We start from the raw sequence: 18,509 nt of genomic DNA on the forward strand, positions 1-18,509 counted from the left end.
AAGAGTCTTCTCCAGCACCACAGTCAGAAGAATTGCCACAGTCAATTCTTTGGCACTCAGCCTCTGTCAGAAATGGTTTTTAAAATATGAAGAAGATCAGATGATTTTTCTCCTTAGTCATGCTAACATAAATTATATTTATGGACTCTCTATTGACCATCCTTGCATTCCTGAAATAATATGTTATTTTAGAATGTGCTGTTCAAGTCTATTTGCTCAATTTATTTAAGATTTTTAAAACAATATTTATAAATGAGATAAATCTCTAGCTTTCTCTTTTTATGCTACCTTTGTCAGGCCTCAGTGTCAGTTTCTCCTTACCTATTATTAATAAATAGAATTTGATAGTCTTCCTTCTTTTTATGCTCTGGAACAGTTTAAGAAACATCTGGTGGACACAGGGAAGAAGAGGATGGGACAAATTGAGAGAGTAACATTGAAACATATACATTAGCATGTATAAAATACAGAGCCAGTGGGAATTTGCTGTATGATGCAGGGAGCTCAAACCTGGTGCTCTGTGACAACCTGGAGGGGTGGGATGGGCTGGGAGGTGGGGGAGGGAGGGTGAAAAGGGAGGGGACTCTTGAGAGTCCCTTGGACTACAAGGAGATAAAACCAGTCAGTCCTAAAGGAAATCAGTCCTGAATATTCATTGGAAGGATTGACTCTGAGGCTGAAACTCTAATACTTTGGCCATCTGATACTAAGGGCTGACACATTGGAAGAGATCCTGATGCTTGAAAAGATTGAGGGCAAAAGAGAAGAAAGCAGCAGAGGATGAAATGGCTGGGTAGTATCACGTATTCAGTGGACATAGTTTGAGGAAACGCCAGGAGATAGTGAAGGGTAGGGAAGCCTGGCGTGCTGCAGTCCATGGGGTCCCAAAGAGTGGGAGATGACTTAACAACTAACCAGTAACAATGTCATGTTTGATCTAGTAGAAAAAAGTATTTTAGAACTTAAATACTGTACTTTTGGAAGGACCTCAGAGTCACTGAGTTCCAGTCACCAAGTTCCTTTTGTTAAAAAAAAAAAAAAAGTTATTTATTTGGCTGCGCTGGGTCTTAGTTGCAGCATGCAGAATCTTTAGTTGGGGTAGGTGGGATCTAGGTTCCCCGGCCAGGGATTGAACTCAGGCCCCTTGCATTAGGAGTGCAGAGTCTTAACCTCTGGACCACCAAGGAAGTCCCCCTCTAGTTCCTTTTAACACTTGGCGCACTCCATTTAGTTGAGGACTTGCAATTTGCTGAGTGTTCCTGATTTGCCAGTTTAATAAGATTAAATTATTAAATTTAATAAATTATTGCTATGAGATAGTGCCACGTACTTACCCTCCAGGGTTGTCTCCAATTTCTAATCCTCAAAGTGGTCCCCAGGCTGAGATTTTGGATGCCCTACCCCCATCCCGGAAGCCTCCTACTTTCTCTGAGCTGGCTGTGACTCTGCAGTCATTTAGCTGCTTGGAGCCTCAGCCTCACATGGGGAGTGGGTACAAAACCTGTCACCTTGGAATAGTTGTGGGGATTAATTGAAATAATGGGTCTGAGTGCTCACTAAATGTTAGATTCCCAGATTCCGATTACTTCCCGTTACCCTGTCTTCCTTCCAGAATCTTCGAATGTGACATAAGGAGGTTCTGAGAATAGATTCGTTAGAACGAGGCTTCCAGCCACTGTGGTCGGGTACGAGGAATGGAGAGGAGCTCTTACCTTGCCACTGAGGGAAACTTTGATTTCTAGTATAACTGGATTCTTGGGAGAGATTTGTGGTCCTACCCTTGAAAGGCAAAGGGATTGCTGTGCCGTTTGCCAGTTCAGGAACCATGAATAGATATATGGTGTCCCATTCCTGGCAGATCCTGAGGAAGAAATTGGTGAGGAGTGTCAAGGGCCCTGGGAGGAAGAGTGGAAGATTGAACAGATAGGTATTTTGAAAAAGAGAGATGCAGGTATAGGAGGTGGCCTTGGATAAACAAGGCCACCCTGTACCTGTTGGACTCGCAAAGGAGAGAGTTTCAGATTAGGCTTCAGAAAGACTGAATTCTCACCCCTGCCCTGCAAGCCTGCTCTGCCCTTGGCATTGGCTGCCCTTGGAGCCCCTGAGAACTGCTCTGAACTTGCCCTTCGTACTATTAGGAGATTCAGAGAGAATAATGCCCAGTGTCAGGGTAGGGTAATAGATTAAACTTATAGACTCTGGAGCCAGACTTCCTGGGTTCAAATCGCTATCACTGGGACTTCTGAGCTTCCAGTGCAGGGGGCGTGGAATCTTATCCTTGGTTGGGGAACTAGGTTTCCACATGCCATGCTGGGCGGCCAAATAAATAAATAAATAGATGCAACTTAAAAAAAAAAAACTTTAAAAACAAAGCAATCCCCCCAATCCTTATCACCTATTAGTCATGTGACTAATAATAGTATTCGGCAGGTTACTTGACTTGCTGTGCCTCTTTTCTCTTCTGTAAAGGGTACTGATAACATTAGTAACCTACTGCGCTGATTTATTGTTGAGGGTTCAGTAAGTCAATACATGTAACAGGCTTAGAATAGTGCCTGACAATGGCCAATTGTATTCAATCAATATTAATTTTATTTAAAATTTTCATTATTATTTTTTTGGCCACACTATGCAGCTTGTGGGATCTTAGTTCCCAGACCAGGGATCAAACATGTGCCCACAGTGAAAGTGCAGAGTCCTGACCTCTGGATCACCAGGGAATTCCCAATAAATATTAAATTGTATTGATAAAGCATTCCCCCATATTTCCTTTAGATATGTGATTTTTTTTAAAATTGTTTAGCTCCTGGGACTTCCCTTGTGGTCAGTGGCTAAGAATCCACCCTCCCAATGAAGGGATCTAGATTCAATCCCTGGTCAGGGAACTGGGTCCCACATGGTGCAACTAAGTTTGCATGCTGCAACCAAGACCCAGAACAGAAGAATAAATGTTTTTAGAAAGTATTATTGTTACGGACAAAGTGCCTCACTGTCGCACTCCCTTTCTCACTGGCAATCACTTTCCAGAAGCCGATGTGTCTCTTTCCTGTCTGTATGTTACAATTTTATTACAAACATGTGCATCCATAAGCAGCTGCCGTGTGCAGCTCATTTTTCAAAGTGACTTCATACATGGCAGCTCATTTCACCTTTTTTCCACTCAGAATTATGTGTTTTACCCGCAGTGACATAGACACACACTAATGCCATGTCCAGTCCTGTGACTTTTATCGATTGTAGTTTTCTTATCTGTCCCTAACGTAGCTGTCACAGCTTGTTGTTATGAACCAGGGGCCAGTCAAGGTTCATGTTTTGTCCTTGTTTGGAGTGTTACTAATCTAGGATATCCCTCATACTTTATTTTTTTCCTCCCGAGATTGACTTTTTGAGGAAACTGGGTGAGTTGATGTGGAGATTGTGTTATAATCTAGGTTTGTCTCTTTGGTGTTGAACTTGCTTCCCTGTTACCCATGCTTACTTGCCAGGGAGAAGAAGACTCCCTTAATCCTCAGTTCACACTGAGATGGAGAGATTTGTTCTCAGCTCCAACTCCAACTTCCAGAGGAAAGACAGGATGGCCTCTCTTGGATTAGGTGCTACATGAGTTTTCTTTTTGAGGTCTGTACCACAGTTTAGTGACTGAGAACAACACACATTTATTTTCAATTTTTTGGCTGAAGGGAATGGCAACCCACTCCAGTATTCTCAGCTGGAGAATCCCGTGGACAGAGGAGCCCGGCAGGATACAGTCCATGGGGTCACAAAGAGTCAGACACGACTAAGCGACCAACACTTCTTGGCCGCACTGTGCAGCATGTGGGATCTTAGTTCCCCGACCAGGGATAGAACCCGTGGCCCCTGCAGTGGAAGCATGGAGTCTTAACCACTGAATCACAAGGGAAGTACCCACAGCACACACTTATTATCTGAGAGAGGCTAGAAGTCTGGCACGTATTAAAATCCAGATGTTAGCAGGTCTGTGTTGGTTCTCGAGGATGAAAGAAGGAATTCATTTCTTTGACTTCTTGTCTTTTAGCGACCACCCACATTCCTTGCCTCAGGGCCCCTCTCTCTTCAGAGCCCACAAAGTTGCATCTCCTTCAGATCCATCTGAGTTCAGCATGCAGGCTTTCTCCATCGCCCCTCACTGCCTGTGGTTACTTGTGCACATTATTGGACCAAAGTGAAAGTGAAAGAAAGAAAGTGAAGTCGCTCAGTCGTGCCTGACTCTTTGCGACCCCATGGACAGTAGCCTGCGCCAAGCTCCTCCATCCATGGGATTTTCAAGGCAAGAGTCCTGGAGTGGGTTGCCATTTGCTTCTCCAGGGAATCTTCCCAACCCAGGGATCGAACCCAGGTCTCTTGCATTGTAGACAGACAATTTACCATCTCAGCCACCAGGGAAGTGAAAGGTTGTTGTTGAATCACGACGCCGGGATTCTTGGCCCCCAGAGGAGAAGAATTCAATCCGGGGCCAGAGACGAGGCTTGATCGCTCAGAGCTTTTGTGTAATAAAGTTTTATTAAAGTATAAAGGAGATAGAGAAAGCTTCTGACATAGGCATCAGAAGGGGGCAGAAAGAGCACCCCCTGCTAGTCTTCAGCTGGATGTTATATAGTCACCAGCAGTCTGTTAATGAAAGAAAGGAATGTCTCAAAACTTAGAATGGCACCAGGCCCCTCACCCATAAGATGTATTTTGGGATAATCTTGGCACCAAATGCTTTATCTTGGGCCATAAAAGGATTAACTTGAATCTTGAAGAAGGGCAGAGCACCATACAAATAGTTTCATTTACATAGATTAGAGGAACAATATCGGAGTATAACATACTGGTTTATCAAGTCAGAGACAGAGTTTGGGGTAAATGCATAGTACATTAGCATAGCTTAAGCTAAATATTTCCATAAGAAAAAGGCAATGGTTAACTTCAAGTGAAACCAGGTGTCTTTATGGCAACACAGAATTTTAAGAGAAACCTCCTTTTAAATTTGTATAGAGAAGGAAAAAATATCACTGATTTGTTTCCTCCTGCAGCTTAAGAGAGATAAAAATGTCTGACACTTGCAGGCTATTTCCTCCATTTGGAGACCCCTGGCCTTCCTGCCTGTTACCCTCTCAGAAGTCCAATTAAAGCCGGGCTGGTGAATGTTTCAACACCTGGCTCCTGGAGAGTGAGATGCCCCATTGATAATAGTTGCCAGTTTCTAGGGCATAAATACTCCCATACTGGTCAATTTTAAGCTACCAACAGGATTTCAGCAGACTTGAAAACTTCCTGAAGATGTAGCTATGGTTATAGCAGCAGCACTGCATTTAATCCTGTTGCATTTCACCTTGCTCAGCACTATCCAGCTTGCTGTTGGCTGTTGAAATCAGCTGGTTTCCAGGGATTGTGTTTGTTTTGTTTCCACAGCGTCTGTACCAGCTCTCCATGGACATCATCATGATGAACCGTGTGTGTAAAATGTTCCGTCAAGGCCTCAGGGGATTTCGGGAATATCAGATCATTGAGACTGCCCACAGAAAGCACCCTATCTTCTCTTTCTGGGATGTAAGCTGCTGAGCTTAGCAGGTTTATAAGAGGGTTTAAAGGGGTCCAACAAATAGCACCTCACTTCCCAGCCCTAGTTCTGAATCAACTGAGAGAGAAGACAAAGGATGAATCAGCTGGGAGAACCAGCTGCCACTTGTATTGATGAGGAAACTTACATTGGGTGTCATCAAGCCCGATGGTTACCTAACGCTAAACCCCAGAATGAGACTGTTACCGACGACCCCAGTCAGGGGCAGTGCTGGACCAAGGCAGGCCTCCACTGCCGCAGCAGGCTTTCCTGCCCTCCTCTCATAGCAGAGATGGGCATAGCGGAATGTGGGCTTGAAGGGAGGGAGGTGCGGGTGATCGTGGTCTATTTCTTCTTCCAGATTCACCACAGAGTTTTAAGTTACTCCCTCTCAATGTGAAAGGAGCAGGGCTAATCATGTTCTCCTAGTACAACTCCCTCCACATGGAGAGAAGCATCAGGAGTGGGGAAGGAGCCATCTCCCTTCCAAGGGCGATCAAATGGCCAGAGGAAACCTGGGAGCCACAACGAAGCCAGGGTTTCCCGCATCCCTTCCAACTTCATCTTGTCTGCCTTCTTTCCTTCTGTCCTGTCCCTCTGCCTGGACAAGGAGACATTTGCAGGGCTATCCTGGTGACCGTGCTTTCTAGATTTTCTAGAAGGTCTCAATTTCAGATATTTTATCCCAGCAGTGGATCCTGAGGCCCTTTTTGGCTCAAAGGAGATCACCTTTCTCTTAAGTTGTTCTGGGTCCCCAAAGGTGTGTTCATTACTATCCAGGGCTCCAAAGTTTCTTCATCCAGTTCCTGGACAAACCCTACCCAGAGTCCTGTTTGCCAAAAGTGACTAGACCCAGCCCCATCTCCCCCGCCTACATCTGGTGATTCCCTCCGAAGTATTTCCCAGCATGGTTTCTGAAGGCTAGCAGCCAAGGAGAGGGTCACAGAGGGGTGGTGATGGGGGACAGGGAAGTGTCTTAGATTGGGTTCTAAGGGGACAGCAGGTAATGTAACTGTGTCTGTGGCTGAGTTGAAGGTGTAGCAGGAAGTAAGCACCCGGGGGCAGCTGGAGGAGAAGGATTTGCCCCATCTAAATTCATTCATATTCACATGTTTTGAAGATGCTATGCTATGCTGCCAACAAGTCTGCAGCTAGATTCTGCCCTGAGATGAGAAGGGATAGAGTAGGAGAATCGTAACCTCAGGAAGGACATTCTGGTACATTCTGGTACAGGCTGTCACACGGTGATGAAGGGAAGGGCCCTGGAGACCAGGAGTCTCTGGGTTACCAGAAGTCTTGGGGTGATGCCTGGGCAGCTGGAAGCTGAAGACCAGATGACAGGCTTGTCATCAAGGGAGTGCGAGACTAAACTCAACAATGTTGCCCTGTCCGGATGGGCTAGCCTATGGCGGTCATACAGCTTCCGGGCAGGGAACCTGGCAGGCTGGGAAGGAGTGTCAGGCAGAGAGCCATAGACTAATTTTCAGTGAAATACATGAGTCCAGACCTCTCTGAATACTACATCTTTCTTTCATCAGCCTCCCTGAGAAGCACCAGATGGATGCACAAACTATAAATGGAGGGGGAAGACAGGGATCCAAGTGGGCTCTCGGGGAGGAGTGAGGTGTGCTCAGAGAAATGAATGAGGGTCCTAGTGTGGCTCAGCTGGTAAAGAATCTGCTTGCGATGCGTGAGACCTGGGTTCCATCTCTGGGTTGGGAAGATCCCCTGGAGAAGGGAAAGGCTACCCACTCGAGTATTCTGGCCTGGAGAATTCCATGGACTATAATCCATGGGGTCACAAAGAGTCGGACTTGACTGAGCAACTTTCACGTTCCCTAGTGTAGTACAGGATGGTGGTCAGGGCCTTATTTGTCCCTGTTTTCCCTTCTTCTCCCCCATCATAGCATTTTCCCTCTTTCTCTGCCCCTTTCTCTACTCTTTCCACATCCTCCCTGCATCTGTTAGGAAATAGGGTTGGATTACTTCTTCCCTAAGACCTCCTGCACCTCTTCTTCCTGGCCATCCTTTAGGCCAGGACCGTTTCATTGTGTGATTCTTGGGCAACTTCCTTCACCCACTGCAAGTCCCCAGCGGGACTGCTCAATGCTACCTGCTATGTCCTGATGATGAAATGGAATAAGATAAGCCGTGCCTGGCTTGCTATAGGCACTTAGTGAAGACAGGCTTCATTTGTTCCTTCCTTTTTTTATCCCTCTTTCTAGTCTTTCTTTCCCCCTCCATACAGTAAGTTCCCTACAAACAAACCTTCAATTTGCGAACTTTCAAAGATGGATACGTGCATCCCATCAATGTCAGATGTGAGTGAAACTGCAGCTGGGCCTGTCTCTTTCTGCTGACACCCTTCAGCTCTACCATCTCCCACCTCCTCTTCCTCCTCCAGTAGGTAACTCTTCTTGCCTGTTCACTCGATGCCAGCCCCTGTGTGCCAGCTGTTGCACTGTACTACTGTGCTTTTCAAGATACTGTACTGTCAGATTAAAAATGTTTTCTGTATTTTTTTTGTTTTTTAGGCATTATTTGTGTGGAAAGTATTACATACCTATTACAGTACAGTACTATACAGCCGATGGTGTTAGTTGGGTTTCCAGGCTGTTTGTTGGACTTAGAACAAACTGGACTTACAAAGGTGCTCTCGGAATGTAGGGGACTTACTGTACTTCCCTCCCTTTCTCTTTTGCTGCTGTTTCCTCTTTTGGGTTCCCTTCCTCCCTCTCTGTCCTCCTTTCCCTCTCCCCACCCCTGCTCACTCTCTCTGCCTCCATAATAACATATTGTCAGTTCTGGGCCCAAGTCTTGTGCAGAGTTGGGCTTTTGAGCAGAGGTGGACGTTTCTCAAGGCTGCTTGCCTTGCATGGTGGTCTAGTTATGCAGAAGGGTCTCAGTGCAAAATTCTAGAACCAGTCTGGCTGATTCTCCTTCCTCTCCTTTTTTTGTTTTTGTTTTTTCCAGAAGAGGAAACAAGGCCGAATCACATTTGATACTATGGACTTCGTTGCAGAGTCGGTATGTATAGAAAGCTCTGACCTTCTGCTGGGAATTTTTTTTTTCCTCCCTCATAGTCTCAGAGAAGCTGTGGGCTGGGTATCAGGATCGCTGGGTTCAGATCAGGTTCTGCTCCCAATCCAGTGTGCCATCCAGAGCTAGCCACTTAGCTTCCTCACCTATGAAATAGTTGCTCTCAGTGGTTCCTTTCAGTTCTGGCATCCCAAGAGTGTGAGCCCACCCCCCACCCTGAACCCATTGTTGCTCTATTTAATATTCATTATTTTTAAAGTTTTGCTTTATTATTGTTATTATTTTTTAATTTGATTTTTGGCTGTACGTGGAGTGTTCTCTGGCTGCAATGTGTGGGCTTCTCATTGCGGTGGCTTCTCTTGCAGAGCACAGGTTCTGGGCACTTGCAGTTGCGGTGCGCAGGCTTAGTTGCTCCCTGGCATCTGGGATCTTCTCTTCGACCAGGGGTCGAACCCATGTTGTCTTCATTGTCAGGTGGATTCTTAACCACTGGACCACCAGGAAAGTCCTCACTGTTGCTTTATAGCTGAGCCGAACCAGCAGGGGAGATCTCCTGCGCTTGGACCAGTGGGAAAGAGTGGAAGGCGAAGCAGAGGATGTGAGAGTTGCAGGCAGAGGAGAAATAACCAGTGAGGCGGGAGAAGCCTTGACCTGTGTGTGAACTCCCCAGACTTCCCGAGAGGTGCTGGGCACCCCTGTCCTTGACCTGGGCTTGGGTGGCCACCTGAGGAGGGGATGCCTCCATGTGACTTTGTGCTTGTTGTTCAGTTGTTCTGTCGCTCAGTTGTGTCTGACTGTGTGACCCCGTGGCCTGTAGCACGCTTCCCTGTCTGTCACCATCTCCTGGAGCTTGCTCAAACTCCTGCCCATCGAGTCAGTGATGCCATCCGACCATCTCCTCCTCTGTTGTCCCCTTCTCCTCCTGCCTTCCATCTTTGCCAGCATCGTGTGACTTGGCCTGTGCGATTTGCTCTCCGAATTTCAAGCGTTATTATGTTCCAACAAATCCTGGCTATTAAATTAAAATTTGAAATTTAATGTCAACTTTAAAGGGGCTTCTCTATAGGAAAGATCTGAAGTTCTCACCCCCATAGACCTGACTCAACCCTGGCCTGGAGCAGCCATGCTGGTTTTCCTCTCAGGAGGAGCAGGGAGCACGGAGCTTTCTAACAGGTACAGGACCACCTGGATTGCTCTGCTCCCCTCTCCTCCCTCGGAACCAAGGTGTGGCTTCTATTGCCTGCCTCCACTGGGCATAATCCAATTTCTCATGTCCCATTATGTATGAAGCACAGTAAATCATCCAAATTCTGAGTTTCTTCAGATTTCAAGACCAGCCAGTGTCTGATGCTGGCCATGAAATACTACCCAAGTGTTGCCCTTCCGATGGGAGAAACTAGGGGTCTTTCTGAGGGCCACAGAGCTCTAGAGATGCGGGCAGTCTCGTGCATAGCAGCAGAGGGAGAGAGGAGGACGCAGAGGGGAAGTCGACCTTATAGGCAAGGCCTCTCTGGCTTTCTCCAGCACGGAGATGGAGAATAACCCAGTCCAGTATTCTTGCCTGGAGACTCCCATGGACGGAGAAGCCTGGTAGGCTACAGTCCACGGGGTCGCAAAGAGTCGGACACAACTGAGCGACTTCACTTAAAAAAAAAAAACCTGCCTTTTTGTTGTTGTTGATACGTTGCTCAGTCATGTCCGACTCTTTGCAACCCCGTGGATTGCAGCACGCCAGGCTTCCCTGTCCGTCACCATCTCCCAGAGCTAGCTCAAACTCGTGCCCTTTGAGTCGGTGATGCTGTCCAACCTGCCCTTTGAGTGACTGGTAATGGGTACCAGATTTCTTGTTAGGGTGATTCAAAGGCTCTAAAATCCATTGTAGTGATATCTGTACCACTCTGAATACATTAAAAATTGATCTGGACACTTTCAGTGGTGAATCGTATATAAAGTATATATCAGTCAAGCTGATACACATATTTATACATATATAAGCTGTCTCTCAGGATAACACTTGAAAACTAAACTTCAGTATAGTCCATATTAGGACTCTACTAACACTAAATTTCTCAAAAAAATCTTAAGAATTATCAAGGCTTAGAATCACAAACTCATTTATTATACCATTTGTGAGACGCTGGAAACAACAGGCACATTTCTAAAACGTAGTTTTGAGTAAAAAAAAGGCAAGTTGCATAAACAATGTCAACAGTCTTAATATTTATGTAAATAAAAGCAAAATCATTCTATACGTACTCTGTGGGCACATGTAAAAGTTTGTAATAATATACATAGGGCTTCCCAGGTGGCTCAGTGGTAAAGAATCTGCCTGCCAATACAGGAGACACGGGTTCGATCCCTGATCTGGGAGGATCCCACATGCCTCGGAACAACTAAGCCCGTGTGCCACAACTATCGAGCCCGTGCTCCCTAACGATAAAAGCTGCCTCAACGAGAAGCCCTCGCACTGCACCTAGAGAGTAACCCCTGCTCACTGCAACTAGAGAAAACTCACTCGCAGCAGTGAAGACCCAGCAGAGTGAAAAACAAATATAATAAAAAATAGCATATACAAATAATTAATTCCAGTGGTGGAGAGCAGGTCTGGATTAGGTGTGACCTGGTACAAGGGGATTTTAACTATCTATTGTTCTGGTTTTTAATGGAAAAATAGTCATTATATTGTGTTAGCTTCAAAAATTTTATTTATACATAGGAAAAAGGCAGGAAGCAAGAATGCCAAGTGGTACAGTGGTAAAGAATCCACCTGCCAATTCAGGAGATACAAGAGATGCAAGTTTGGTCCCCGGCTCGGGAAGATCCCCTGGAGAAGGAAATGGCAACCACTCCAGTATTCTTGCCTGGAAAATTCCATGGACAGAGGAGCCTGGTGGGCTAGAGTCCATGGAGTTGTAAAGAGTCGGACACGACTGAGTGCACACGTACACACACATGTGCAAATGCCACATGTTAATGGCTAATTCTGTGCACTGAGATTATGAACGGCCCCTCTTATTTTCCTTTATCCTTCCTGTATTTTAGAGCAGGAGTCCCCAACCCCAGAGTTGTGGACTGCTACCGTCCATGGCCTGTTAGGAACTGGGCCACACAACAGGAGGTGAGTGGTGGGCGAGGAAGTGATGCTTCAGCTGCCACTCCCCATCAGTCCTCATTACTTGCATTATCACCTGAACCATCCCCCTGACCTGGGCTGTGAAAAAAATGTCTTTCACAAAACCAGTCCCTGATGCCTAAAAGGTTAGGGACTGCTGTGCTAGAGGACCACAGTGAGGGAATAACTGGCCTGAAGTGAGTGAAATTGACAGTGCTGAGAAATGGTGTTTGAGAAACAGTCAGGGCTGTGTTTGAGTGATTTCCTTTTCTTCATTCCAGATATTTTTTTTGAGCTCCTTAGGTAGGCCTTGGTCTGTGTCTGTGGTGGGGAATACAGTCAGCTCCCTTTGTAGCAGGTTCCACATCCTCGGATCCAACCCACCATAGGTAGAAACTATTCAGAAAAGGAAAATTCCAGACAGTTCCAAAAAGCAAAATTGGAATAAATAGTTGCAGGCAGTAACTATTTATTGTATTTACAACATTTATGTAGGGTTTACATTGCGTTAGGTATTTTAAGTAATCTTGAAGTGATTTAAAGTATATGGAAGGACATACAAATACTATACCATATTGAGGGAGGGACTTGAGCAACAGCAGATTTTAGTATTGACAGGGGTTCTGGAACCAATCCACTCCTCCCCGCCCCACCCGAGTGGATACGAGGAACAAAGATGACTATAACATTCACACTTGTCCTTAAGCAGCTAATAGGAGTTAAGGTGATGGAACTTACTCAGAAAGTTAAGTAACAATCTGTAGGAACCCACAGAAGGAGGTCTCAAGGGTTGAGGGTGGTAACAAGTATTTCCTGGAGGAATTAGGGCCCTAAGTGAGCCTGGTTCATAGAAGCCAAAGGCATCTGTGTTTTGCCATAAATAGACCCTATAATAGAAGTCCTAATGGGTTAATGATAGTAAGAAGGAATGGATTCGGACCATAAAAGAGACAGCGACACTTCCATAACCCTTGCTCTGCATCAGGCACATTGTAAGCCCTTGACATTAACTCTGGTTTGCCCATATAGTTTCTGTTATTATCAGACAGGGAAACTGGGTCTCTGGGAGAAGAGACTTGTGCCAGGACACAACGCTGGCTGGGAAGTAGCAGGACCAAGTTCAAACCCAACATCTGGTGCCCAAGCCTGTGTGCTTTTAACCACTATGCTACACTACCTTTCCGAGTGGATGTGCATGGCTTCCGATCTCCTGGTGTGATGACCAGAATTCTCATCGTGACCCACTTTCCTTTTGCTTCAAGACAGTTACTGTTATGTAAGATGCCGGCATTCATCCTTACTGCTGTAAACATTTATTTCGTCAAGTGTCCACCACAGGTGAGACATTCTAAAAGTGGTAAACAAGGTAGACGAGGCCACTGCTGTGTTTATCTTTTAAAAAGGTTTTCACGTGGACCATTTTTAAAGTCTTTGTTGAATTTGTTACAGTATTTTTGCGTCTTTTTTGTTTTTTGGCCACGAGGCGAGTGGGATCTTAGCTCTCTGACCTGGGATTGAATCCGTACCCCGTTCATTGGAAGGTGAAGTGTTAACCACTGGACCACCATGAAGTCCTTTATTGTGTTTATATTGGGGCTTATATTCTAGAACACCTTTGTTCAATCAAACTCTCAGTGACACTGAAATGTTTAGTAGTCTGCGTTATCCCGTACAGTAGTCAGCAGACTCATGTAGCCACTGAGCACTTGTCACGAGTGGGACTGAGGGACTAGTTCTTTTATTCTAATTTTATTTATTCATGTATTGGCTGCACTGGGTCTTCGTTGCTGTGCCTGGGCTTTCTCTAGTTGAGTCAAGTGGGGACTACTCTCTAGTTGCGATGCGTGGGCTTCTCACTGCCGTGGCTTCTCTTGCTGCTGAGCACAGCCTCGAGGGCGTGGGCTCAGGAGTCGTGGCGCACAGGCTTAGTTGCTCCAGGGCATGTGGAATCTTCCTGGACCAGGAATCGAACTCGTGTCCCCTGCATTGGAAGGTGAATTCTTAACCATTGGACCACCAGAGAATTCCGGGACTAATTTTTAAATTTAGTTTAAATAGCCACATGTGGCTGTTGGCTACCATATTGGACAATGGAGTTCAAGATTTGTGTGTGCGTGTTTAGGGTGGGAAAATGACATAATGTACACTTTAACAGAAAAGGGGGCTTCCTGGGTGACTCAAACAGTAAAGAATCTGCCTGCAATGCAGGAGACCCAGGTTCGATCCCTGAATTGGGAAGATCTCCTGGAGAAAGGCATGGCAACCCACTCCGGTACTCTTGCCTGGAGAATTCCATGGACAGAGGAGCCTGGCAGGCTCCAGGCCATGGGGTTGAAAAAAAAAGTGGGGGGCTTTCCTTGTGGCTCAGCTGGTAAAGAATCCACCTGCAATGCAGGAGACCAGGGTTTGATCCCCTGGTTGGGAAGATCCCCTGGAGAAGGGAAAGGCTACCCACCCCAGTATTCTGTCCTGGAGAATTCCATGGGCTGTATAGTCATGGGGTTGCAAAGAGGTGGACATGACTGAGCGACTGTCACTTTCTTTTACTTTAACAAAAAAGAGTAAGATCATTTCAGAAAGTATTAAATGCTTTGAAGAAAATGATTCTGAGCTTACAGAGTGCTGGGAGGGGCCCTACTGTTTTAGCTCAGATGATCCAGAAGGGAGTCTCTGAAGATGTGGCGCCATATGAGCTGAGAGCAGAATAGGGGAGGAAGTGGCAGCCATATTCTTGTGAAAATCCAGGGGAGGAACATTCCAGGCAGAGGAAACAGTCCAAGCAAAGCCTGAGAGACAGGAGTGAGCCTGGCACAGGCAAAAGACAAGGGGAGACCAGAGAAAGAAGGAGAGCGGCAGAAGGCACGGGTGGAGGGCAGTCAGCAGGTAGGGAGGCAGACCACGTGGGGCCCCAGGCTGTGGTAGGAGTTCACATTTTCTCCTGGGACTTCCCTGGTGGACCTGTGGCTAAGACTCCTTGCTCCTGATGCATGGGGCCCGGGTTCGCTTCCTGGTTGGGAAAACTAGATTCCACGTGCCGCGACTAATAGATCCCACACATCACAACTAAGATCGAGTGCAGCCTAATACATACAAGTAAATATCACAGCACTGTTTCCCTGGCAGGTGGGAGTGGCGAGCGAATGCCCGGATCTGCCCGCATCTTGGTCCGTGAGTCCTGGCTTAGGAGGGTTAGCTGAGAGTCTCTGTAAGTTCTCTTTGTTCCTTAGGCTCCTGAGGCTTGCTGAGGTGCAGGCTGAGGCAAGGGACATCCCCCTTGACCGAAGCGTGCAATATGTCGAATGGGCCCAGGGAGCCCTATTACTGACTGGTGGGGTCAGTGAATGGCAGCGGTTCTTGGTCAGTAGCTGGGGACACAGGCCTTGGCATGTAGCAGTTCTAGGTCACAGTCCTGCCAGAGTGTCTGCATCTGTCAAATGGGGATAATAATTGCGCCATGCTTCTTTGGGCAAAGATGCAGCGAGATGGTATGTGTAAGATGCCTGTCCTGATAGCCAGCACACAGGGCACACTCATCACATGTCAGCCACTCTTGTGTGGGAATGGGAAAGGGTGGGGCAGGAGTGTGGGGAGTTGCCCACCAGCCTCTGGGGGCAACTACTGGGTCCTCTGCATCACTTTGGCTCTCTCTCCCCCCAGGGTCACTTCCCTCCAAGGGCCATTCAGATCACGCAGAAGCAGCCCGCTTGGAGGGCAGAGCACGAGATCCAGTCACTCTGCAACCTCTTGCAGGTTCTGGACAGTTACCGGAACTACTCAGAGCCCCTGCAGCTGCTCCTGGCCAAGGTCATGCGCTTTGAACGGTCAGTGAGGGGCTCACCCCTTGGCCCCTGGCCTGGGGCTGGGCCGTGCAAGAAGGGCCCAGCTGTGAAAGCCACGTTGGGTCCACCAGCCCCTCTGTGGGGTGTCGGCTGTGAGAAACCGGCTGTCATTTCACCTTCATGCTCACATGCTGTATCTCAGCCATTTATTGAGAATCTGCTCAGAATCAAGGAGCCACTGAGTGTGGCTAGTTAGAGCCTCAGAAAGGACATGGTCCAATTCTCTCTGTCTTCAGATGAGAAAACTAAGGCTGTGGGTGGGGGGGAATTTGTTGTTGTTGTTTTTCAGGGGCTTAGTTGTGTCCGACTCTTTGCGACCCCATGGACTAAAGCATGCCAAGCTTCTCTGTCTTCACTATCTCCCACCCAGCGTTTGCTGAAGCTTATGTCCATTGAGTCGGCGATGTCATCCAACCATCTCATCCTCTGTCACCCCCTTCTCCTCCTGCCCTCAATCTTTCCCAGCATCCAGGCCTTTTCCAATGAGTCAACTCTTCGAATCAGGTGGCCAAAGTATTGGAGCTTCAACATCAGTCCTTCCAATGGATATTCCGGGTTGATTTCCTTTAGAATTGTCCTATTCGATCTCCTCATTGTCTACGGGACTCTCAAGAGTCTTCTCCAGCACCGCAATTTGAAAGCATCAGTTCATTGGCAGTCAGCCTTCTTTATAGTCCAACTCTCACACCCGACTACTGGGAACTATAGGTTTGACTAGATGGACCTTTGTTGGCAAAGTGAGGGGAATGACTCATCTGAGTTCACCCCCTAAATAAGTAGCAGAGCTTAGACTCAAATTCAGGCCTTAAAAGCCAGAAGAGATCACAGATGAGGTGTACTTCATCCAGGTAGCAACAACTAGGGGAAGGGTCTGTGAACTTGGATAAGAAAAAATATTATCTCTTTTTTCATTACCCTCTTAAATTTATCATTACCTTCAGTCGTGAATGTAGGTAACAAACCACTATATAATTTTTTAAACCAAAAGAACTTAGAGATATTATCACATATTTAAGATGTTGCAGATTTCTCAAAAGCCAATTCACATTTATCACATCTTTGAAAAGATGGTAGTTATTAGGTCTGTTGCTAGCTCTTGTTTTGCAGAAAGAGGCAGATATATTGCTGTGTCACAAACTTAGATTTTTGTTAACTGTAATTCTGCTATATTTTCTTTATACATTTAAAACATTGTTTTGTGAAGCATTCACCAGATTGCCAGTTGGTCCATGACACAAAGAAAGGACCGAATAAGTCCCTTGGCGTAGAGAAGCCTGAGAGGTGCTTTTGTGGTATTTCCACATTATTTCCAAGAAATTTCAGTGGCCTCAGGGGGGCAGCCTAGTAGAGTATTTGAGATAAGACCTGTCTTGAAACTCTAAATGTAAGCTCACTATAGGTTTGTGTTCTATCTTCCTTTATAGAGGTCACAGTCTAGGGTATAACCACCACTAACTAAATGGACCCTTCATTACCAAGGCAGGGTCCATCTCACAGATAATAAAAGCCAAGAAAAGGAGATAACCTTCCAGCTGACGTGGCCAAGGGAGTTTGACAGATGAGGTGGTGTTTGAGCTGGTAGATTTGAAAGGTGGAGTTGTACACAGGACATCGCAGGCAGGGGGAACCATCTTCTTTGCTCCAGTTCAGGGGAGAGGGGAGGGTATCACTGCTGTCTTAACTGTAAGATTTGATTGCAGGCAGAATTGTATCACAGTAAGAAAAAGAATCATAGGCCTAGAAACTCTGGAATTTAATGTCCCATCTGCCTTGGTGTGACCTCAGGCAAGCCACTTAACCTTCCTGAGCCTACAATTTCCATGGGGGAAATGAAGACAATACTATGAAATCTCCAGGTTTTTTGTGAACATCAGGAGGTCATGATTATTAAAGCTCTCTGCTGGTTGCTTGTTATTTCTGAGACTGGGGGTTAACAGATCAAACAGGATTCTTCCACTAGAAAGTGACAGAAAATCCGGCCTAGGGGAATGTGTTGATGGCTCATATATATCATATATATTTGCAGCTTATGCAAATATGAATGCAAAGGCGGGTCTCTGGCTGAGACTCCCACTTCATGGTAGCCGGCCCGCTACCACAGCCACAGCTCCAAGCTTCCATCTGTCCAAGTACAGTCCATTGGGAAAAGGAGTTACCTCTTCCCAGTTAAGTCAGAGCCTTGGGATTAGTATTTTCTGAACCAGATTGACCTCACTCGAATCACCAATTGGTCAGTGATGTTCTGATTGCCTGAGAGTCAAGAAAAGGTGTTTCCCCTAAAGTAAAATCAGGGACTGGACTTCCCTGGTGGTTGAGTGGTTAGGAATCTGCCTGCTAATGCAGTGGACAGTCTCTGTTCTGTGTGGGATCCCTGGTCCAGGAAGATCCCACATGCCGTGGAACAGTTAAGCCTGTACACCGCAACAGCTGAGCCAGTGCTCCAGAGAAGCACACAGCAATGAGAATGCTCCACAATGCTCCACAGAAAGAGAAGCCGCTGCAAGGAGAAGTCCAGGCACTGAGACAAAGACCTAGCACAGCCAAAAATAAGTTAAACAAACAAAACCAAAAATCAGCGGGTGGAAAAAGGTGACCAGATGCTTGACAGCAAAAAAAAAAAAGAAAGAAACAGATATCCACCATAAGAGAGATCTTTCTTCACCCCCCAAATGTTGGATGAGCTGGATGATCTCTGAGGGTCTGCCCTGGAATAAAGGCTGGCCTACTGGCCATGGAACAACAGACTGGTTCCAAATAGGAAAAGGAGTACGTCAAGGCTGTATATTGTCACCCTGCTTATTTAACTTATATGCAGAGTACATCATGAGAAACGCTGGACTGGAAGAAACACAGCTGGAATCAAGATTGCTGGGAGAAATATCAATAACCTCAGATATGCAGATGACACCACCCTTATGGCAGAAAGTGAAGAGGAGCTAAAAAGCCTCTTGATCAA

At 46.3% G+C, this 18,509-nt stretch overlaps 1 protein-coding gene across 1 annotated transcript in view; it reads left to right on the plus strand.

Annotated features, from left to right (window-relative positions):
• The first annotated feature begins 1,825 nt into the window (after positions 1–1,825).
• CNBD2 (cyclic nucleotide binding domain containing 2) overlaps positions 1,826–18,509 on the plus strand; it is a 49,993-nt gene continuing 33,309 nt past the window's right edge. The window contains exons 1-4 of the mRNA XM_052651205.1: positions 1,826–1,876; positions 5,416–5,553; positions 8,537–8,590; positions 15,372–15,535. Coding sequence (XP_052507165.1) covers positions 1,826–1,876; positions 5,416–5,553; positions 8,537–8,590; positions 15,372–15,535 — 407 coding nt within the window. The remainder of the gene's footprint in view (positions 1,877–5,415; positions 5,554–8,536; positions 8,591–15,371; positions 15,536–18,509) is intronic.

Source organism: Budorcas taxicolor, chromosome 13 (genome assembly GCF_023091745.1).
Source record: "Budorcas taxicolor isolate Tak-1 chromosome 13, Takin1.1, whole genome shotgun sequence".
In the NCBI taxonomy this organism is placed as follows: domain Eukaryota; kingdom Metazoa; phylum Chordata; class Mammalia; order Artiodactyla; family Bovidae; genus Budorcas; species Budorcas taxicolor.